Source organism: Puma concolor, chromosome B1, assembly GCF_028749965.1.
Source record: "Puma concolor isolate L17-30 chromosome B1, mPumCon1.1.hap2, whole genome shotgun sequence".
In the NCBI taxonomy this organism is placed as follows: Eukaryota; Metazoa; Chordata; class Mammalia; order Carnivora; family Felidae; genus Puma; species Puma concolor.
This window is the reverse complement of record NC_141670.1, coordinates 36,241,504-36,264,048: the sequence shown is the minus strand read 5'-3', so window position 1 is coordinate 36,264,048 and position 22,545 is coordinate 36,241,504. Positions and strand designations below refer to the sequence as shown.

Sequence of the window (22,545 nt, the reverse complement as noted above, 5' to 3'; positions counted from 1 at the left end):
AGTGTTTCTGCAGCCTTTCAAATCTCTTGACATAACTTTTCCACCCAGAGGATTTCAAGTTACTTTGTACCTGTGATTCTTATCCATCTTTCTAAAAAAACCTATAAATGAACATTTAATGATTTCTAAAATTTCACCTAACACAGAAATAAAAAGGCAGGATTTTTTAATACTCTATTGCAGAGGTTCTCAAACCTTTTCACCAAGACTGTTCATCCTCTTAAAAAGTATCAAGGATCTCGGGGCCCCTGGGTGACTCAGTCCATTGAGCATCCAGCTCCTGATTTTGGTTCAGGTCATGATTTCATAGTCATGAGATCGAGCCCCACATCAGGCTCTGTGCAGAGCATGGAGCCTACTTGGGATTCTCTCTCTCTTCCTCTTTTTGCCCCTCCCCTGCGCACATGCATGCTCTTCCCCTCTCTCCCTCTCTGTCTCTCTCTCAATAAATAAACTTTAAAAATAAATAAATAGTATTTGAGAATCTCAAAGAGCTTTTGTGTATAAGATATAGCTATCAAAAGGACACCCGGGTGGCTGAGTCACTTAAGCTTCCCACTCTCGGTTTCGGCTCAGGTCATGACCTCACGGTTTCATGAGTTTGAGCCCCGTATCATGCTCTGTGCTGGTAGTGTGGACCCTGTTTGAGATTCTCTCTCTCCCTCTCTCTGCCCCTCCCCTGCTCACACTGTCTCTGCTCTCTCAAATTAAATAAAATAAAACTTAAAAAGAAAATAAGATACAGCTATTGATATTTTTCGTATTAAAAAGTAAAACTGGGGTGCATGGCTGGCTCAGTAGAGCATGCAACTCTTGATGTCGGTGTTATGAGTTTGAGCCCCACGTTGTGTGTAGAGATTACTGAAAATCTTTTTTAGGGGCGCCTGGGTGGCTCAGTAGGTTGAGTGTCTGACTTTGGCTCAGGTCATGATCTCACAGTTAATGGGTTCGAGCCCCGTGTCAAGCTGTGTGCTAACAGCTCAGAGCCTGGAGCCTACTTCAGATTCTGTGTCTCCCTCTCTCTGTCTGTCCTTCCCCCACTCATGCTCTGTCTATCTCTCAAAAATAAATAACATTCCAAAAAAAATCTTTTTTAAAAAATAAAAATAAGTAAAACTGAGAAAGTTTAAATTTATTCATTTAAAAATAACAATAAGCCCAAAACATGTCAACAGAAATAATGTTTTTTTAAATATTTTTCAAAAAAATTAATGAGAAAAGTGTCTTTGTTTTAATGTGTGGCCCAGAAGTCAGCTGGATTCTCAGATCTGTGTCCGCATTCAGTCTGTCATGATGTCATGCGTCTGGTAGCCACTGGACACCCCAGTGCACCCTCCTGTCAGAATGCAAGTAGAAGAGCAGGTCATGTTTCAGTATTGTGTGACCTTGGGGAACCGCCACCCTGAAGGTTTCTGAACTTTGAGATGCTCTCCTTAGAGATAAGCACATTTTAACATGATGCCTTAGAATATATTGGTTCCCAGACATTTCAATCTGTAATTCCTATTCTGAAAATTCCCATTTGTCTGTTATCAGATGCCGTATGCCCTTAGGTGCCTTAATCCTGACAAAAGTCTCCACGGCATGTCACACTGGCATTTTTTGAAGAGCCGACCAAAGATTTGATAAGGATGAAAGCAAATAAGCTTTCTGATTCAGCAGCTTGGTGTGACACTGTGTGTGTGTCCTAATATAAATTGAAGACAGTGTCTTGTATCCTCGTTTCTCACACTGAGTGTTACAGCATCAGGCCTGAGTCTGATTCACTCATGATGTGTCAGAAATAGTTTATCACCTGTTCTCATGTCATCAAAATGTCAGATGACTTGCTTGTAATAACACTCATTCAGTACTTATATGCTTGCATTCCAGCATTCTTTCGCCAGGAAAAGGCTCGGGGAAAAGAGACAAGGTCACAGTAGCACAGGGATGAGGTCACGGTGGTATATCTGCTCTTGGTTCCTGGAGCTTTTACCTACCTGTGGGCATTGTCCTTCATGGGTCCATTCCCTTCATGGCTCTGTGGGAAAAAAGATTGAGGACCATGGGCTTAGTCCAGTCTCCCTCATTTTATGGGTGAGGAATTGGGACTCAGAAAATAAATTGCTTTACTCAAGGTCTCACAGAAGTTTCAGGAAGACCAATACCCCAATACTGGTCGGGGGCGGGTGGGGTCCACTATTTTTAAGCTAATTATGAGTTCTGATTCAGCCTACGGTCTCAATGGACTAGAAGTTTTAAACATCCAACCGGACATTCATATTCATTCTCTGGCTATGGTTCCTATGGGGGCAGAAATAGAGAATTTTGTTCTCTCAGCAGAGCATAGAGCCTGTAGAGAATGCCTTTTAGATAGGATGGGTAAGGAGAGGAGACACATATGACCATTGGAGGGTAGGTTGGATTTTCTAAAGTGACCAGGATATCCTGCTGTTGAGAGAATCATTGCTCTTCTTCCTCTAGGGTGCTCCAGCTGATGAACCTGACAGATTCTCGCTTGGCTCAAGCGGGTAACGAGAAGCTAGAATTGGCCATGCTGAGCTTTTTTGAACAGTTTCGTAAGATCTACATTGGGGACCAGGTGCAAAAATCCTCTAAGGTAACAGACTCTCAGTTGGCTCTACTTCTTTCTCACTTGGGCTTGCGGAATTGCTAACTAAGAAACATCTGATAACAATTCAGACACGGGTTTTAGTATCAGGATAGTCCACATGTCTCTTCTTCATCTGTAGAATTTTGAGAGATTCATCAAAGAATTGGGTCCGTCTCTCTAATGCTCCCTATGCTTAACAAATGGCCAGTCAAAACATCTGTTGGTCTCAACACTGGCAATTCTCAGTTTCTGTACATGAATTGATACTGAGAACAGCAGAAGGTTTTGATAGTCTTTATAATCTCAGGGTCGAAGGGGACTGGTAAGATAGCTCAGCATCTATCCAGTGTCAAGTAATACTTCGAAACTAGCTTAATCCCTTCAACAAAGACTTCCCCTACAGTTTCGTCCATTTTCTTCCCGCATCTTACCCCTGAATAAGGACAAACGCAGTACTGAGATGTGATTTTTCTAATCCATATTTTCTGATTACTTTCTCTTCCCTTAACACAACACCAGCTGTACCGCCGACTCTCAGAAGTTCTGGGCTTGAATGATGAGACCATGGTCCTAAGCGTCTTCATAGGAAAAATGTAAGTGTTTGGCTTGCCATCAGCAAGAGTCCCTTGCAACTGTAAAATGTGATCTTGGCATTATGCTGCCAGTGCCTTGGTATTCCAGCATTGATCGTTTGCGTCAGAAAATTGTGCATTTGAGTGTGTGACAAGCTGTGCTTAGAGATATGGCCCGGCCCCAGAGCATTCCAGGCTTGTACAGGCAAGGATTTAATTTTGTTCATGTGGAATCTCCTCTATAGCCTCTGGAATCACCGGTGAAACCCTGTCATGGCATTAGCAAAATGGACATCCCTCCCCAGAGGTGCTCAGCCTCTCACCCAATCACCCTGCTGCCAGAGATGCCCAGAGTAGGCATTCGTTTTCTGGTGCTGATTTCCACTAGGTGTGCCCCCCCCCCCCAGGAGGAGAGCCCCACTTTAAAACAGGCTATTCCTCTCAAGAACTATCACACTCTTGAAGAGTCTTGAATCTGCAAAATCTAGTGCTATTTGAACTGTCTTCAAAGTTGGAGCTCCTAATTGGCCCTTTTTTTGTTTGTTTGCTTTTTTTTTAAGTTTTGCCCCCTTTGTTTACATTTTCCCCTTTTTAGGAGCTCAGTATCTCAAAGCACACAACTAGGAGCTAAATATTTTACCCAGGGCTGTGTGCAAAGTGACATTTTTCCCCTTCCAGCCATCCCAATCCTAAACACCCATATTCATGAGCTGGTTAATAATTTGATGCAAAAAGCAAAGGGGGTCTAAAGGACTCTGCCAGCCAAGAACCCGGAAGCAAGGGCTACTAGAATTCTGCAGCTGACAGTGGATGGCGCAGGTGCAGAATTGCATACGTCTGCATGTTATCACTGCCGCAGAAATCTCTTACCCTTGCTGCAGAAATCAGCCCTGGAGTGCCCCAGAATTCCAAGGGCCTGGGTATGGGCCAGTGTAGCTTTGGAACCAAGTAGTGAAGATTATCTGAAGGATAATTTTTCTAGTCAACCAAATGTAAGTACGGAGATTTTATACCCATTTTTTGTGGTTGTGATGTCTGTGAATTGGTGATGCAGATGTGTGGTGACTCTTGGTGGATGATTTTCTTCTTCTTCCAACCCTCAAGGAAACCAGGCAAATCAAAAGTATCTCCTGCTTTTTTTTTCTTTTTGTCCTCCAGCATCACCAACCTGAAGTACTGGGGCCGCTGTGAACCAATCACTTCCAAGACACTACAGCTTCTCAATGATCTCTCCATTGGATATCCTTTTCTAAGCCGGTTTCTGTGCACAGCAGGAACTGTGGCTTGCCACAGTCTTAGAAATCATGGCCTCCTGCTGCTTCCACTTTAATTTAGCTTTATGTGTGCTCAGGTATTCTCCATTCTCCTAGGAGCCAAAGCCAATACCCACACAGAATCCAGGGAGAATTCCAGACTCCAAATAGGAGCCACCCCATAAGCTAACAGTTTCTACAGATTTATGCCTGGTTATCTCTAAGATCCAGAAATACATAGCAGAGCTGTCTGATCAGTATGCACTCTGTGGCCATGATTTTTGCATCCCCAGTGATGACAGAGTCCACCTTGATTGTCAGCCTATTGCTAGAAGCAGCCTGATTCCAGGCCCTGCAGTAAAAGTAGTGGCTGTATTCCCTCTTGGCCTGGACCAAGTCTACTATAAAGTTTGAATTGCTCTTGAGGCAGGCTTCCACAATCAGGGGTCTACAAGAGACTAAACCCTATAAAAATTAGTGACTTTTAAGATTGTACGTAACTAGTGCCATTCTAAATGCATAAGAGAGAACCTAATTCACCACACACCGTGGATGCCTTAGGCAGGGATTTAGGGCTTAATTTGCTCTTAGAAGCCTCAGTGAGAAAAGCTGTCCTAGGATATTCATGATTCTTGGGGGGGAACTGCTGGGTTTTATCTCTTTTCTTACAGATAGGAGTTTGGTATGGGTATTCTGTCATCAATCAGTTAAATACTGCTTAGAAGAAAATACATTTTCCCCCCGTTTGGCAGGTGTTATATTCAAGTGCTTAAGGAAAATAAGATAATCTGGGTATGGAATTCATAGCCAAGAAAGAAACTACTTTATCCTAGAAAGTTGCATTCTGCATTAAAGATTCTTCATTTGCACACACTTTCCTTGACCTTCTTTCTTTGTCTTCACATACAGTAGTGTAAGGAAACTAGTGAAGCTTAGTGCGGTACAGTTCATGCTGAACAATCACACGGTGAGTGATTTAGCACCTCTTCCCGGTTCTCCTCTCCAGCCAGCCACCCACACTTCCTCAGCCATATAAGGGGGATGTTTCAATTGAGGTCCGTAGTGCCCCCACAGCCAGAGACTGCTCCCTGACTCCCTTCACACTGCCAGATCACACTTACTCTCATTTGAGCTGCTCTTTGGAATCCAAATTATCTGAATTATGGTGAAGCTGCCTACTATTATTCATAGAAAGATAAATTAGTTGTAGATAACAACAATCATTAAAAAAATTTTTAATCCCACTCATACCCTTAAGGAATGACGATGTGGCCATTAGCTTGAAACGGCTCCTTAATTCTGAAATTCCTGGCTTGCCTTCCGCCTGTGACCCATGTCTTTATCTTTTTAACTTGTCTTCCTTTTTTTTAATAGAGCGAGCACTTTTCATTTCTGGGTATTAACAATCAGTCCAATCTGACAGACATGAGGTGTCGGACTACGTTCTACACGGCACTTGGGCGTCTCCTCATGGTGGATTTAGGTACTGCAACAAATCCTAGAGGCTCGCGTAGTAGTCTGGCATTGTTCTAAATTCTTACTTGAGCATGGAAAACTAGATGTGGGGGAGGTCTTTCCTGTTGTTTCATCAGTAACAAAACTGTCTGAAATAACGATCTGATTTCACCAAGAACAGATCATGCTATAATGGTCCCTATAACTGGAAGAGAAGAACTATATGTGCCAAAAGTTTTCATCTGATGTGCAGTGATTTTTAAAACCTATTTCATACTTGTCCTCAGAAAGTTAAGAGAATTGAGGCCTAAATGCATGTTGTTGGCCAGATAACCCTCTACCCCACATGAAGGTGCAACCCACTCAAGACAGTCAACACAACTTTTCATGCCCCCCTCCCCCCCCTCTCCCCCCCCCCCCCCCCCCCAGTTCACTAGCACATGTGAACCCACAAGGCTTAAGAGCCTTTGTAGCTGCCATGTGATATTAGCAGTTTGGGGTCAACTAATGACTGAAACGCAGCACTGTCTTCATTCTGAGCTATTTAAGTTCAATCCTACTATATAACATTACAGAACCTTCCAGGTTTATGGAAGATTAGTGAAAAGAGAGAAGTGTGAAGAGAGCCTCCACAGGCACCTGACTCCAGTACGAGTCTCATCAGGTTCTCATACACCAGACTCGGTCCTTTCTTAACTGACTGTCAGCTGTCACTTAAGGAGAAGTAAATAAAAACATAGTACCTCATACACATAGGAACCTCTGGTATTGTCAAACACAATGTGGACATCCCTGGACTGGATGACTTCCGGCCATTTTCTAGTTTAAAAATTCTCTCTGTATATTTTATTCTGAAATTAGTACTCATACCCGTGGGGATGATAAAGGGGCTCCCTTGAATTATCCTCTGGTCTGCTCATCTTTCATACTATCTTATTTTCCTTGCATGCATAGCTTTGAATTTTTTATATTGGAGTCACACCCTGGGTTGTTTACCTTTCAGGAGAGGATGAAGATCAGTATGAGCAATTCATGCTGCCACTCACAGCCGCATTTGAGGCTGTGGCCCAGATGTTTAGCACTAATAGTTTCAACGAGCAAGAGGCAAAGGTGAGTCCTTCACCCACTGATTGACCAGTTTCTGCTTTTGGGCAGCCCCTGACAGAAACTAGATTAGCTATTACTACAGAAAATAGTGCTCATCCATACATTTCCCACTGATTTCACTTCTATTTAATCTCTTGGGCTCCTGGGATTTTGAAATCGACAAACCAGTAGAGATTTATAAAGTCTTTTGTTTTTATGTTAAAGTGTTTTCTTATGTAATACTTACGATTTTTGTCTACATTTTCAAATGTAGTAGCATAAAGTTATTTTGTGTGTTTTCCTATTGTTTTTTGATCTCTGGTTGTATCTTTAGTTATGTGTCGCCTCTCAGTTTTAATACTGCATATTTGTGCTTTCTCTTTCCTGGATCAGTCTTGCCAGGAATGTGTCAACTTTATTAGTCTTTGCAAAAACAAAACAAAACCCTGTTATATCTTTGTTTTCTACTTCATTCAGTCTGCTCTTTATGTTTATTTTCATATGTTTTTCTTGGGGTTTTTCCATTCTAACTTTTCAGCCCTCCTTCTTTCCTAATGTAATCATTTAAAGCTATAACTGTCCCTCTAGGCATATTATTCCACATGTTGGTTTACATAATGTAAAATTTACCAGCTTAACCGTTTTTTAGGTGTACAGTTGAATAGCATTAAATATATTAACACTGTCATGAAATAGGCCTCCAGAATCTATAGTTTTTGTATGTAACATTTTCATTTTCATTCAATTCTTTGGATTTTCTAATTTCCATTAAGATTTCTTCTTTGACAGGAGTCATTTAGAAGGGTGTATGAATTTCCACATATATGGAATTTTAAAGTTACCTTTAGTTATTGATTTCTGGCTCTCAGAATTATCATTTCTTGATTTTTGCTCTCCTCATCTTCACACATACCTGCTCTCTTTGTCTATAGATCTCTGGACCAAAACCAGAAGATACTAGGCTATTAATATTTGTAGGACGTAGGACTTTTTTGCAGTGTTCATAATGATGCTGAAGCTGAATTATAGTCACCAAATAGCCAGAAGTATTGCCCCAAGATGCCAGGCTTTACCTAATATTCTAAAATTCTGTTTTCTTCTCTAGAAAGCCTCTTAGTTTTCTGTCTCTAAATCATCAGGGAAGTCACAGAGCAACACCACTTTGCCCGGCTGTCTCCCCTCTTTCTACCAGTGTTTTGAGATAGGTACTATTCAGAGCTGAGTTTAGTGTGGAGCATGTCAGTAACTTGAGCTGGAGTACTAACCAGTACCAAGGATAATTGAGGGATATCCCTGAATAGCAGCCCTTTTCCCCATCACTTTAGTTCCATACCAAAGCAGGTGAAATTAATGAAAAGAACCATTTTGGCCACGAATTGCAAGCATTTTCCACATCTTTGTCACACCTCATGTAATAAGTTTTTTAAAGTTGCTGTGTCTTAGATTTGAAGACAAGTTATGGTATCAGTTTAGGAAGAGAATTGTCTGCTTAAAGCAGGCTGTTAGAAGTACAGTCAGTTTTGTTTTGTTTATTTAGAGAGAGTGTGTGAGTGGGGGAGGGGCAGAGGGGGAGAGAGAGGGAGAGAGGGAGGGAGGGAGGGAGGGAGGGAGGGAGGGAGGGAGGGAGGGATGAAAAGAGAGAGAGAGAGAATCCCAAGCAGGGCTGTCAGTGCAGAGCCCGACACAGGGCTCGATCTTACGAACTGCAAGATCATGACCTGAGCCAGAATCAAGAGTCAGACATTAACTGCCTAAGCCACCCAGGCGCCCCAGAAGTACAGTCATTTTTGGCAAATGAGTCAGGACACCCAAATGTGCCCGTGTCCTTGAGCCTGTTGATTATCAGCTTTTAAAAGCAGTCTTCCTGCTGTTCAGGGCCCACGGGACAAGTAAAAGTCCTACTGAGAAACAGAGGATTTGGAGTCTCAATGGTATGAGTCTTAACCCTGGCCCTCATGCCACCTAGCAGCATGATGGCACAGTATCTGCCTCTTAGGCCTCCATCTCTTTCACTGTGAAAGTGTACTTTACCCTCCAACATTTACACATCAGTCTTATTTCCAGGGCCTCCAACCAGGGCTGGTAAGATGGAGGCTGCTGTGTTTCCTCCCTGCAGGATCTGCATTTGATTTCCTGTGGTGCTGATGCCTTTGTAACTAGGTGTGGTACCAGACCTTTCAGATATGTGGTCCCTCTGCCTCTTCTTGTGTGGACTTTTTGGCCATTTTTATCCTCTTTTTTCCTAACTCTTCTTCAATCAAGCTTTTTTGCTCTTCTCCTTTTTACTTAGAACTTAACCATATTAGTGTCTTAAAACTTTATCAGCTTCTGTTTTTGCTGTGATGGATCAGGAACCATTGCTTTTTCTTAGTAGATAACAGGCTTACAAAACTAATTTTCTAAGTGAAAAGATTCCATTCTAGTAGGGAAGAGATCAGTTCGGAATATCTGGGAAGGAGTATTTGTTGAATGGTGGAAGAATTTGATTACACATTTGTGAAATCCCCATCAAGTAGTTCTAGGTTTGGTTTTTCTTCCATTTTAACCTACTTTTGCCTTCTACTACAGCGAACTCTGGTTGGCCTAGTAAGAGACCTGAGAGGGATAGCTTTCGCCTTCAATGCCAAGACCAGTTTCATGATGCTGTTTGAGTGGATGTATCCTAATACAGACCAGGAGCGTGCTACTGCAAGCCTTAACTGGAGAGTGGATGGGCGGTGTAGTCATGGGGGATGAGGGTGGGCAGGGTTAGGGAGGCAACGAAGGCAAGGAGTTGCCCCCAAAGGCAACTCGTAAGCTCCCATTCCATAGTGGTGTGATGGCATAGCGCCACCTGCTCCCGTGAGAGAGATGGGGAAATGAACGAAGTCGTTTCCTACCACTTTCTTTTCTGGGCCCCAGATATAAAATGCCTGTGGAGCTGCGGCATGTGAATTTTGCCACACTTAGAAAAAAGAGGCATTTCGATCTACTAAGAAAAGACAGCTTCCCTAGGAATTAGAAAGCCTAACCTTGGATTCATAACCTTGAACAAATCATTTCATATCTGACTGCCTGTTTCTCCAGTAGTTATATAACGGAAATAGCTGCTTCCCTGTCACAAAGGGATAAGAGGATAAATAACAATATGAAATATGTTATGCTCTTCAGAAGAAAATCATTATGTAAATTACAGCACATTATTAGATGCCTATGAAAACTTTAAGAACACACAGTCTGGTTAGAAAGACTGCAAGATTAACAAGCAGGAGGCAGGAAATTAGAGAACTTTAACTTGACAGTTTGTGCTTGGCCAATGCGGAGAGATTATTTTAAATTCTGTACCTTTCTGGATTCAGAATTTTTCCTTAGCTTTTCATTTACAGATATCCATCCTACATGCCAATTCTCCAGCGGGCAATTGAGCTATGGTACCATGATCCAGCCTGTACCACACCTGTGCTCAAGCTCATGGCTGAATTAGTTCATAATAGGTAAGCAAGAGGAAATTTTCAAAGGGCACAAGTGCCCTTTTACCCGAGAGAATTCTAGGAGAAATTATTTCATCTAATGTTTTGGGCAGATTGTGAAAGATAATAAGACTCACTGCTAATAGAATTTGCAAAAAATATCTATAAAAGTTCACGTATGTATATTTTTGTATGTTTGGAAAAAGGGTGCCCCAGCCACACAAAGCCACAGCTGCTTGCAGGAAATAAGTCACCTTGAAAAGAGTCCCAAGATACCCATTCTTACAAGAAGTCAATTTGGCAACCAACATTCTGATTTTGCCACCCACATATAAAAGTTAACACTTAGTAATCGTGCCATGCCTACCACATTTCAAAGTTCTCATTTCAGAAGGACTAATTGAGAATGATGCCGGGTGCATTAGAATACCGTTTTAAGAAAGGTATCTATTTGCGAGATTGCAGCTGGATTGGTAAAGATTTACTTAAGAAGAAAGTAAGAGAGACTTCCAAAATACCAAATTTTAGATTCGCCGAAAAATTTAGGGATGGAGGAAAACAGTAATCCGGCACATTGACTTCACTAGAATTTCAGGTCTGTGTATCTGCCTCTCATGGCACACCTGAGATAACTAATTTTTAAAACTGCCTTACTGAGGGGTGGCAGTAGCCTCCCGTCAGGCTTATAATCAAGAGTTACTCATTTACAAGATAAATATTTGAGAGCATCTAGTCTTTGCCAGCCACTTTCTTAGCTGTTGTGTCAGACAAAACCTCTCCTCTCTTAGATTTTACATTCAGGGGAAAGACAGTAAAACAAGCATGGAAAATCATTTCAAATAATGGTAAGTGCTATGAAAAAAAAGTTAATAAAATGGGAATTGAAGGAGAAGAGGGTCAGAGAAGGCCTTTCAGAGAAAGTGATATTTAGGCTGGGTTCTGAATGACAAGAAAGACTCTGGTAGCCCTGCAAAATGGGGAAAAAGCATTCTAGGGGCGCCTGAGTGGCTTGGTCAGTTAAGCATCCAACTTCGGCTCAGGTCATAATCTTACGGTCCGTAAGTTTGAGCCCCGCGTCGGGCTCTGTGCTGACAGCTCAGAGCCTGGAGCCTGTTTCAGATTCTGTGTCTCCCTCTGTCTGACCCTCCCCCGTTCATGCTCTGTCTCTCTCTGTCTCAAAAATAAATAAACGTTTAAAAAAAAAAAAGGCATTCTAAACAGTGAGAACAACTATAAAAACCCTAAGATGGGATGAGCTCATGGGGACTTGAGACAGAAAATACCACTGGCTGGAGCATGGTGAATGAGGGGAGGCCATAGTAGACAAGTCAAACAGGCCAGCAGAGACCCAGTCATATAGCAACTTAGGACAGCAGTAGTGAGGACGAGTGCATTCTCATTACAGCAGGAAGCTGCAGAAATCTTTTACGCATGGGATTAAAATGATCTCTTTTTACCTTATTTAAAGGTATCACTCTACTCTGAAGTAAGAGACTGTGGGGGAACAAGAGTGGGAGCAGAAGGACTGCACAGGAAGTAGATAGATTCAGGGCATACTGTAGAGCTAGATCTTGATGGATCCAGTGTGGGGAGGAAAGGAAAGAAGAATCAAGGAGGACTGTTAGGTATGAGGCCTTAACCAACTAGAGTCATTAAAAAGACCAACTAGAAGCTCATTTAAAAGGTGGAGCAAACCAAAGAAGAGGTGCTCTGGTCAAGAGAACAGTCAGGAACTCAGAACTCAAGTGTTTGTTTGTTTGTTTTTTCAAGTTTATTTATTTATCTGAGAGAGCATGAGTGGGGGAGGGGCAGAGAAGGAGAGAGACAATCCCAAGCAGGCTCCAAGATGCCAGCACAGAGCCCGATGCGGCTTGAAACCGTGAAACCGTGAGCCAAACCCAACTGGGCACCCCAGAACTCAAGTTGTTTAAAATGCTTGCCTCACCTACTTTGTCCTGTAGCATTCGCAGTCCCTTTGCCTCTCTTCTTTTATAAAGTGGTAATAGTGCTTGTACCCTCCCTTAGTTGCCACCAAAGCTATAAAGGTAAATGTAGATTAATGTCTGACGAGCTTTGAGTTAGTACTACCAAGAAATCACTGTTGTAGAAACTATACTTTAATCAAAATGGACAATTTTAAGAGTAATTTCATCTGCCTCACTTTTTTTCTTTTAAATGCTTTCACTTTGAGAAGCAGAACTTGAGTCTAGGTGTTAGTCTTTAAGATACAAGCTCTGTCACAGGTTAAATATCTTTAACTTGGTTATTCCATGTTAGGATAGGTAATCTGCACATCTTAGTGCAAAAAGAATCCCCCAAGCCTCAAGTATCCCAGTCTTCCAGCAACATACCCCTGACTTTTTCTCCTTCTGTGTTCTCTGCTCAGATCCCAGCGGCTCCAATTTGACGTCTCTTCCCCCAATGGCATTTTACTCTTCAGAGAAACAAGCAAGATGATAACAATGTATGGTAAGGGCTTTAGAGGAGCATAACCCTGGGAATGAATTCCAGCTCAGTCGCCCTAGTGTATGCAGTGTAGGTCTCAGCCTAGCCCTGGCAATAACCAGGACAGTATTACAATGCCAGCTGACACCAAGGGCCTTTGAGTAAGAGGGTTGAGTTGGTTACAGAAACTATCAGTTACAATGTGGTTGAATAAATAATATATTACCACATGTCTGTCTACTCACTCAGGCAATCGCATCCTGACACTAGGAGAGGTCCCAAAGGATCAGGTCTATGCACTGAAGCTCAAGGGCATCTCCATCTGCTTCTCCATGCTGAAGGCTGCCCTCAGTGGGAGTTATGTCAATTTTGGAGTCTTCCGTCTCTATGGAGACGATGCCCTGGACAATGCTCTACAGACCTTCATCAAGCTGCTCCTCTCTATTCCCCATAGTGACCTCCTGGTAAGCCTTAAGCATCATTGGCAAGATCTGAGCCCCTCATCTTGTTTGCGTGTTTTTGTTTGGGGGTTTTGTTTGTTATTTTGCCAACACTGATTGAATATTTCTCTGGAGAGCTTACGCTAGCTCCAGCTAGCTCTTCTGTCTTCCCATCTGAAGGGAACTGAGCTGTTTTATTTAAGATCTTGCTCCCTGCATATGGAGGTGCACAATGCTAACCTGATTTTTGTCCTCTTTTCCCACAGGATTACCCCAAGCTTAGCCAGTCTTACTATTCACTACTGGAAGTCCTGACCCAGGACCACATGAACTTTATTGCAAGCCTGGAACCTCATGTCATCATGTATATTCTCTCTTCCATTTCTGAAGGACTTACTGCACTTGGTGAGCGCCCGTGTCGGTTGGTTTTAACCACTTAACAGAAAAGGAGAATTTTGCCCCAGGATCCAAAAGGGTTACTGCTTTGGGGGAATTGGCCTTAACCACAGAGAGTATAAGATTCATGAGTACATTCTCATCCAGCAAATATTTACTGACCCTGTCCTGAGGACCAAGTACTGTGCTATACACTAAGGATACAGTAGTTAACAACACATAGTCCCTGTCCTTTAGGGGCTTTTTATCTGGTGGATGAGGCAGACACATAGACAACTGCTTATTTCCTACACTTTTCTGCTTACTACAGTGAGGATGGAGTGCTGAGAGAGCTGCCAGGAAGCATACCTAAACTAGTTTTGAGGAGGTGAGGTGGGGGTCAGACAAGGCCTGGCTGAAAGCATTCATATCAAAGCATAAACCAAAAAGGTGAATGGGCTGTATCAGGTTAGTGGGGAGGCTTCCCAGCATCAGGAACTGCAACTACTAGCACCTACAGCCCAGAAAGAATCAGAAAATTCAGATGGCAGGTACACTGGTGCAGAAGAGAAGGGGGGTGGGGGGAGTAGAGCTGGAAAGAGATGGCGGGGGGCAGGGGGGGCAGGAGGGCACAAAGGCACCCGTAGTATCTGGATGTCTGGATTCTAACCTACCGCAATTGGAGGCTGTGGAAGGTGTTCACACAGCCAGCTTCACAAGTTTTTCCCCCTACTCCCATCTGGTTCCTGTCAACCCTTTTGTTCCTGGGTACCTTCAAGCAGTCTTAATAGGTGTATATTAGGTGTGTATGTGTTCAAAGAAGAAAATACTTTTTTTTTTTTTTTTTTTTAGCATTTATCCATTTTTGAGCAGAGAGAAACAAAGCATGAGCTGGGGGGAGGGGCAGAGAGAGAGGGAGATACAGTCTGAAGCAGGCTCCAGGCTCTGAGCTGTCAGCACAGAGCCCAACACGGGGCTCGAACTCATGGACTATGAGATCGTGACCTGAGCCGAAGTCGGATGCTCAACTGACTGAGCCACCCAGGTGCCCCAAAAATACATTTTTTGTAGTACGCTGAGCAGAACGTAAATGGGAGGATTAAGTCAACTGCAAAATAATCACCATATATTGCAAATGCATATTGGATGACTTGGATTGCCTACATGGTGAGTCATCCACACCTCCATGCCACCCCTTTGATACACATTTACCTCCAGCAGGGTGCAGAGGCATATCTAGGACAGTCTAGCCAAGGGATCCAACCTGGCTTTGGAAGGCTGTTTTATAGCTCCTTAAAAATAGAGGGCCCTCTGTATAAACAGAAACAGAATGGTTGACTCGTTTAAGGGTTCATCCCTCAGTGCCCTGGCCTGTGCCTCACGTGGTCAGAGCGCTGTCTGCAAGCTCTGCTGCAGTGTCCCCTTTGTAAATTACACAGACGAGTCTGCAGCTCCCACAGGATGCCTCGGAAACCAAGAATACAGGTCCTCTGACAGACCAGGAATGTTGCTAGGAAGTGCGAAGCTGTGCCACCCCTGTAACTCAGAGCAGAGGCTTAACAACTCACACTTGGATTCTCCTCACGGCCAGTCCAGTTATTAGCAATATGATCTCTAGACTTTGAAGCAGAAGACCTACATCCATACCACCTGAGTCAATAATGTCAATATCAGTCATTTATATTGTCTATCACCATACACACACTCTCAGACTTAGGATCGGGCCTTGCTATCTGATGAGGGTGAGAGGCTAATGGGAAACACCCAGCACAAGGCGTTGACTGAAACGGGTGCAGTTCCCAGTCTGCCGGGGTACCTCTGCCTCTATGGGATCTTGGCTAAGGGCAACCCATGTTTGCCTGGGTCACCGTCAGCAGCTGCGTATCCCTGCTCTAATCCGCCCCTGCCCCTCTTCCAGACACCATGGTATGCACAGGCTGCTGCTCCTGTCTGGACCACATCGTGACATACCTCTTTAAGCAACTGTCACGGAGCACCAAGAAGAGGACGACACCTCTGAACCAGGAGAGTGACCGCTTTCTGCATATCATGCAGCAGCATCCAGAGATGATCCAGCAGGTAAGGAACATGAGCATTAGGAGGCATTGTGGGGTGTTCTACAGTGGAAGACCCTCTCTGGGGGAGAAGAAAGGCCAAGCAAGATGCAGAGTCTTATGTCTCAACCAGGATAATGCTGCCGAAGTGAAGTTTACACCTTAAAATTACAGTGGATTTTGAGTTTGCTGAGCAATCATCAGACAGAAACAATCTGAAAAAATCAGGTTCTGTCTGAGTTGTTCTTCCAAGTGTCACACCTACCCCTATGCCTTGGACCTGTCCTCCTCCTACAGCAATGACTGTTGCCATAAGCGGGGCACAAGTTAGCAGCACCCAGCTATAAAGCTTTTACTCCCATTTGCAAAGTGGGAACAGGAATGCAGGACAGAGGGAAATAACTGACCACACAGAGATCAAACCATATGTTTGCCATCGTTTTATTTGTATGCTGCATCTTTGCAAAAATAAGATTTGCAAAAATAGATAAAAATAGATAAGGAAAGGGGATCAATGGAATTATTTAGCTTTTAGCTACTAGTCTCACCTTTGTCTGTATTATTCTCTAAAGAAACTGAAATAATTCACATTCGTATCACATCCCCAAAATGTTATAAAAGCTGTCTCTGGGGCACCTGGGTGGCTCAGTCGGTTAAGCCTCTGACTTCAACTCTGGTCAGGATCTCACAGTTTGTGAGTTTGAGCCCCACATTGGGCTCATTGCTGTCAGTGTAGAGCCTGCTTGGGATCCTCTGTTGCTCTCTCTCAAAAATAAACATTTAAAAAAAACAACTTAAAAAAAAAAGGCTATCTCCTCTCAGACAAGTACCGGGGAGCTACAGTGCAAAGGGATTTTACCTAGTATGATCATTGTGTGACCCATCCCATTCCCCACAGAAAACAGGGTGAACTGGAAAGGTCCATTTTTAGAGGAAATATTAAACCAATTTAAAAAGCAGGAAAGGAAATACCTTAGAAAATTTACCTCATAATAGAAGATTAAAATGAAACTTCATAAACTATTTGCCTGGTTTACTCCAGACAGAAGAGGACTTCAACCCAATAAACTCTTCTGTTTGGAATCTATAATTCTATCTTGGGTAGCTACCCACTAGGTCACTGCCTCAGATTCTCCATTTCCAGATGCTGTCAACGGTGCTGAACATCATCATCTTTGAAGACTGTAGGAACCAGTGGTCTATGTCTCGGCCCCTACTTGGCTTGATACTACTTAATGAAAAGGTAAGAGAGCCAGAAGCATGGGCAGACACATTTAGCTATCATTTGCCAGGGCACTGTGGGGAACGTTATAGGAACACCCCATGATGGTAAAGCAGAGGGAAGATAGCCTGTCTTCTGAGCATGTTCTGTTCATGGTTTGACAAGTACATAATCACTTAACTGTTAGAAGTCACCATGTATAGCAATTCAGACAAAGGTAAAGGCTGAGGAAATGTTACCAGAAGGGAATATACCTGGAGATCAGACCACCTGTGACCTAAATTCTAGCTCAGCTCTACCACAAACAAATATAAGGAAGTCTAGAGATTCCTATAAAAGAAACCAAATCCGTGTCACCAGTCCGGCTCAGTTGGTGGAGCATGGAACTCTTGATCCCAGGGTTGTTGGTTCTAGCCCCACATTGGGTGTAGGGATTACTTAAAAGATAAGATAAAATCAAGAACCTGGATCAGATGACCCTTAGAGTGTTTACAAATTTAAAACTCTTGATTTTTAAGTAAGATGAAGATAAATTATCTGGCAAGTACTTGCTTGAATCAAAAAAGGTACCCAGTTTTGGTAGATAATTCTGTTTCTTGTTGGAGAAGAACATTCCTTCCACCCTGCAGAAGAGGGAAGGCTAATAAGCCTCATCTCTCCTTACCCTGTCTCACTCCTTGCCCCACAGTATTTTTCTGACCTAAGGAACAGTATCGTGAACAGCCAGCCACCAGAGAAGCAGCAGGCTATGCATCTGTGTTTTGAAAACCTGATGGAAGGCATCGAGCGAAATCTTCTTACGAAAAATAGAGACAGGTGAGTGTAGAGAGCCCTGCCGAAAAGTCATAGGCAGTTTCTCCAGTCCTCGAAACAGGACACTCCTTAACAGTCTTTTAGAGGCCATCTAAAGCAGTGCTGTCCAATAGAAAAGCAAGCCACATAAGTAACTCTAAATTTCCTAGTAGCCACATTAAAAGGGGATAAAAGGAAACAGACAAAATTCATTTTAATACATTGTATGTAACTTAACGTATGCAGAATATTATGTCAATGTGTAATCCAGACTTAAAAATTTAGAATTTTGACATTCTTTTTATTTTACTAAGTCTTCAAGATTCTGTATATTGTACATTTAACAGGGAATCTTAATTCAGATGCTGACTACTCGTTTGAAATGCTTGATTTGTATTTAGACTTCATAAAATTTACAGTTGACAAAGTAGATTCCCATATTCAAGTATACCGAACATACTTAGAAATTGTTGGAGGCGCCTGGGTGGCGCAGTCGGTTAAGCGTCCGACTTCAGCCAGGTCACGATCTCGCGGTCCGTGAGTTCGAGCCCCGCGTCAGGCTCTGGGCTGATGGCTCAGAGCCTGGAGCCTGTTTCCGATTCTGTGTCTCCCTCTCTCTCTGCCCCTCCCCCGTTCATGCTCTGTCTCTCTCTGTCCCAAAAAATAAATAAACGTTGAAAAAAAAAATTTAAAAAAAAAAAAAAAAAAAAAAAAAAAAAAGAAATTGTCCAGTAGTTACAGAATTGAATGTCAGGTTTCCCTGAATTCAAGTTTAAATTTGATTTCATTTTAAAAATGGCATTTTAATTTAAAACTAATTAAGATACAATTGGGGAACAGAATTTTAAATTTCCATGTAATTTGATTCAGTTCTTCTGTTGTACTGGGTACATTTCAAGTGTTCAGCAGCCATGTGAGGCTAGCAGCTACCATATTGACAGGTCTCCGGCATTAAGAAATAGCTTCATTTTCTTCACACCCTCACTGTGTGAGGGTTACTTCCCACCTCTGTCAGATTTTCCTGTTGTGCTGTCACGAGTTCAAGGCGGCCCTCAAAGCCCCAGATTTGACCAGATCTCCAAGTCTACCACAAGGTTGTCAGGTAGAAAGGGGTGCAAAACTAGCTCAACTTTCCCTTAAGGTCTTAAGACCAAGATTAACTGACCTTAGATTCATGCATTCTGCCTTTCAGTAGCCACTTCTCTGCCAGAAATGTTTTAGGCAAAGACCTTTCCCTTCCACCCTACTCCCTCAACCTACAATTCATCCTCTCTGCAGGTTCACCCAGAACCTGTCAGCATTCCGTCGAGAAGTCAACGACTCGATGAAGAATTCCACTTACGGCGTGAATAGCAATGATATGATGAGCTGACACCTCCTTGGACTCTACCTGTACAGAGCAGCGTCCCTTTGGTCTGGCCCAGAGGGGCAAACAATTACAAGGAAGAGGGCCTGGCTGATCCTGGCCCCTTCCACCAGGGGTGTGGGGAAAATGGCAAAGGTCAACTAGCTACTTCCCCAGGGAATAGGGATGTGCGTGCACTCAACTAGGGGGCAGGGCGCTGCTGGTTCCTGGGGGGATTGGGTGGGAAGGGTGGTGGGAGGAGATAGAGACACAAGTGTGCGAGACTCCAGCCCCTCCTCCTGGGGCCAACCCAGGGGGTAGGGGAGGAACCCCCAGTGTCCTGCCACAACCTGCCTTGTATAAACATGTACATTTTTTCATAACATTTTGAACAAGGTTTATATTGACTCAAGTTTAAAAACAAAAAGTGTGACTGAAAAATTTTTACAGAGTCTAGTGCACCAATGCTGATGTGAGGGGTTGTGTATGCGAGTGAGAAAAAAATGTGTATTCTGGTGGCCTGAAGCTTTACTGGACGAGGATGTGTGAACGTGCAGAGATATATTTAGTGACAGTGTAGAGAGGCAAAAAAAAAAAAAAAAGGTAAAAATTCCAAATGTATATTTTTTCTTATTGCCCTTTCCTTGCCCCCAAAATTATCACTTCCTGTTACTGTATTACCCTTGTTATTAGGAACTCTAAGCCATGTGGAGCACCATCCTTCCCCTTCAACCATAGATGCTGCCCTAGGTCCGTTGGCCTCTTGCAGTGACAGACAACTCCAGCTAAAAGTGTTTGGTGTTCTTAGCTTCATCCTTTTTCCCACTTTGCTTATCCTCATCCTCAGACAGATGCCTCTTGCTTTTATAAGTCAGATGTAACTCTATGATTTAGGGTTCTCAGTCTCTGTAAAGGTAGAGACCAGAGAGAAGGAATTGAGCCAGTTGCTCTCCTGTTGAGCGATTTGGATGAGTCCACCAGAGGCCTGATTGTATGGCCGGTAACTTTGAGTCTTCCCCAGCCCTTGAGGCAGTGTGTGTGGATGTGTGCGCGTGGATATTTATATATGTACCCTGCACTCGTGAATGTATGAACTGGAGGAAGTTACTACAGTGGAGGGGTTCTTAATAACAAGGTCTGCCTAGCATGAAGTATTTAACAATCTCCCACCCTTTAAAAATATACATTTTTATAAAATAAAAACCATAATAAATGTTTTGAATATTAAAAAAATTAACCTACAGAAGAAAATTAATGGAGAAAGCTATTTGCCTTGTACTTTTCCACAATTGCTGCTGCTAGTTGTACGCATCTCTAGTTCAGCTCTTGCCCATGGGACACTCATCAATTAGGTTTTATCTTTATTTCTCTCCTCTACCCCCAGAAACAAGCCTGTTAATTTTTTTTTCCTTCTCCTCTGGCGACTGTGTGGTGAATCCTTTCTTGCGTGATCAGGTTGCGGATAGACTTGTAAGGGTGTTTGCTGCATACAGTGTAAGCATTGTGACCGCCAATAAACTTCAATGGTTTCTACTGACCTGGCTTCAGCGATCAAGTCTAGTGTGTCTACAGGGACACATCTCACTCTAAACACACTAAGATGTTTGAAACACACATTCTTAAAAGCCAGTAAATGACAGGTTCGTCTCACCCTTGTAAAATTCGCTTGTTTCTCATTCAACTAAGTCTGACTCCATTTCTTTTAAAAGTATGATTGTTTTAGTTGATATATCTATGCAGATAGATATAAATATATATAGATACATACAGTGCTGATGTCCACAACTACAAGAGTGAAGCCACTCTACCTCTACTAGCAATCGGCGAAGAAGTAATGATTGCAGAAAGCCCAGTTTTGTTTACGTCCTGATCCCCGCTCCTCTTCTGTGAGCTGGGCTTCATTCATTAGACCCTGACAGGTTCAAGGGTAAGTTTTTCACTGTACTATGCAGGCTTCATGGGCCAGAATTATCAAATGAAGAACCCTATAGTTAATGAGGGCTATTTCTCATCCCCATACTATGTAGTACCTAGGTATAAGAGAACTTAATTACCAGAAACACTGTATCTTAATGGAGATTTACATCCAATGAATCACAGGCTCTAGAGTGCCACTCTTGTCTACCTTATCTAGATGTACTGCTACCTATGTTTGCTGTTTGAGTGTTCTGGGTGGTATCTTGGTCCTAAGTTATTTTGAAGGCAGAAATGTGTATTCTAATGACCAGAAGGCAAATAGAATGGATTTATCTTAGCCAAGTCTATCTCTAAGCCTAAGAGAAATATAAAATGGTCAGGCTTCATTAATATGCAAAACACACCAGTCACATGCCCCAGTGACCTGGAATTCTAATTCTAATTCTAATTTACTACAGTAAATGAAACAAAATAACTTTCTCACTGGTACTTGAAAAACCTCCTCTGCCCCAACTATCCTGAGATGTTGCTTGATCAGCAAAATGGCAGAGCCCTCCTTTCCCTTCCACAAAAACAATTTTAGAGGCAAGAGACTCACCAAACATGGTGATCTCCTCAGCGCAGCCCTAATGCTGTCCAGTCATGACAAACTGCCATAGTTAAAATCTTCTACAACCACATTAAACTATTTAAACAGTAAAGCTGTTCCTTTCTTGACAGTTCCAAGAGGGGGCACCCCCAAAAAAGCCAAATAAGATATTTTTTCTGGTCAAATTAGCAATTGAACATGACCCATCTTAATAAATGTGAAAGTCAGTCATCTTTAAACTTTGGTTTCCCCTCAAAGTCCTGTGCAGGTTTTATTCAGTTAAAAAGAGTTGTTTATTAGTTTCTAGGCTATCCTGGGGGACTATGGTTGTCAAGTCAGGTGTCTTTAGACAGTGTTTCCTTACACAAACTATACGTTGACAAAACACCTAAAGTCTTTACGGCAGATGACTAAATTGTTATTATGTATGTACATGTTTTTTTGTTGCCTCTGCCTAAATAAGGGTTATCTATTCCCACTAAAGTATAAATCAGATGAAGAAGGATTTGGCCCAGGGTCAAATTTTAAGTTTTGATATGACTTTAACCCAATGTCATGAAGTAACAGGAATTGAGTGTAAAGAACCAAAGCACCTCTCTGTATCCATTTGCCACCAGCCAACCCTTCTCCCACCCAAGATTTTTGGCTTGATCTACAAACACACCTAAGTTGCCTTCCAATGCTGCCAAAGTGCCAAGTGCCACGACAAAACAGGAAAGCAAAGAGAATACAGGGAACCTGCACAAGCCATAAATGTCTGTAAACATTTTAAAAGCCCTACTCTAGATATTTCAAAAGTAAATTTGAAAGGATAAAAATGTACACACCAACCACAATTAATACAACTACCAATTGAGTGCTAGGTAATGAATGCCTAAGAACTCTTGCCTCTGTAGCTTGTCTCCTGGGTCCATTACATCTATCTTGCAATTTCTTAGATACCCTGGAATTCACTGGT

The 22,545-nt window shown here is 42.6% G+C and overlaps 1 protein-coding gene and 1 long non-coding RNA gene across 2 annotated transcripts in view; one reads left to right on the top strand and one right to left on the bottom strand.

Annotated features, from left to right (window-relative positions):
* XPO7 (exportin 7) overlaps positions 1–20,618 on the top strand; it is a 40,701-nt gene extending 20,083 nt beyond the window's left edge. Inside the window, exons 14-28 of the mRNA XM_086703505.1 lie at positions 2,464–2,599; positions 3,113–3,186; positions 4,324–4,407; positions 5,325–5,385; positions 5,793–5,901; positions 6,877–6,983; positions 9,528–9,616; positions 10,325–10,432; positions 12,795–12,877; positions 13,103–13,317; positions 13,560–13,698; positions 15,587–15,747; positions 16,867–16,965; positions 17,633–17,760; positions 19,015–20,618. Of these exons, the coding sequence (XP_086559631.1) occupies positions 2,464–2,599; positions 3,113–3,186; positions 4,324–4,407; positions 5,325–5,385; positions 5,793–5,901; positions 6,877–6,983; positions 9,528–9,616; positions 10,325–10,432; positions 12,795–12,877; positions 13,103–13,317; positions 13,560–13,698; positions 15,587–15,747; positions 16,867–16,965; positions 17,633–17,760; positions 19,015–19,108 (1,687 nt within the window). The 3' untranslated portion in view covers positions 19,109–20,618. The remainder of the gene's footprint in view (positions 1–2,463; positions 2,600–3,112; positions 3,187–4,323; positions 4,408–5,324; positions 5,386–5,792; positions 5,902–6,876; positions 6,984–9,527; positions 9,617–10,324; positions 10,433–12,794; positions 12,878–13,102; positions 13,318–13,559; positions 13,699–15,586; positions 15,748–16,866; positions 16,966–17,632; positions 17,761–19,014) is intronic.
* LOC147581577 (uncharacterized) lies at positions 1,169–2,103 on the bottom strand. Its single transcript, XR_015250049.1, has 2 exons — positions 1,980–2,103; positions 1,169–1,336 (listed from the first exon to the last, which is right to left on the bottom strand). It is a non-coding gene; the product is annotated as an uncharacterized LOC147581577 (long non-coding RNA).
* Positions 20,619–22,545: the final 1,927 nt, after the last annotated feature.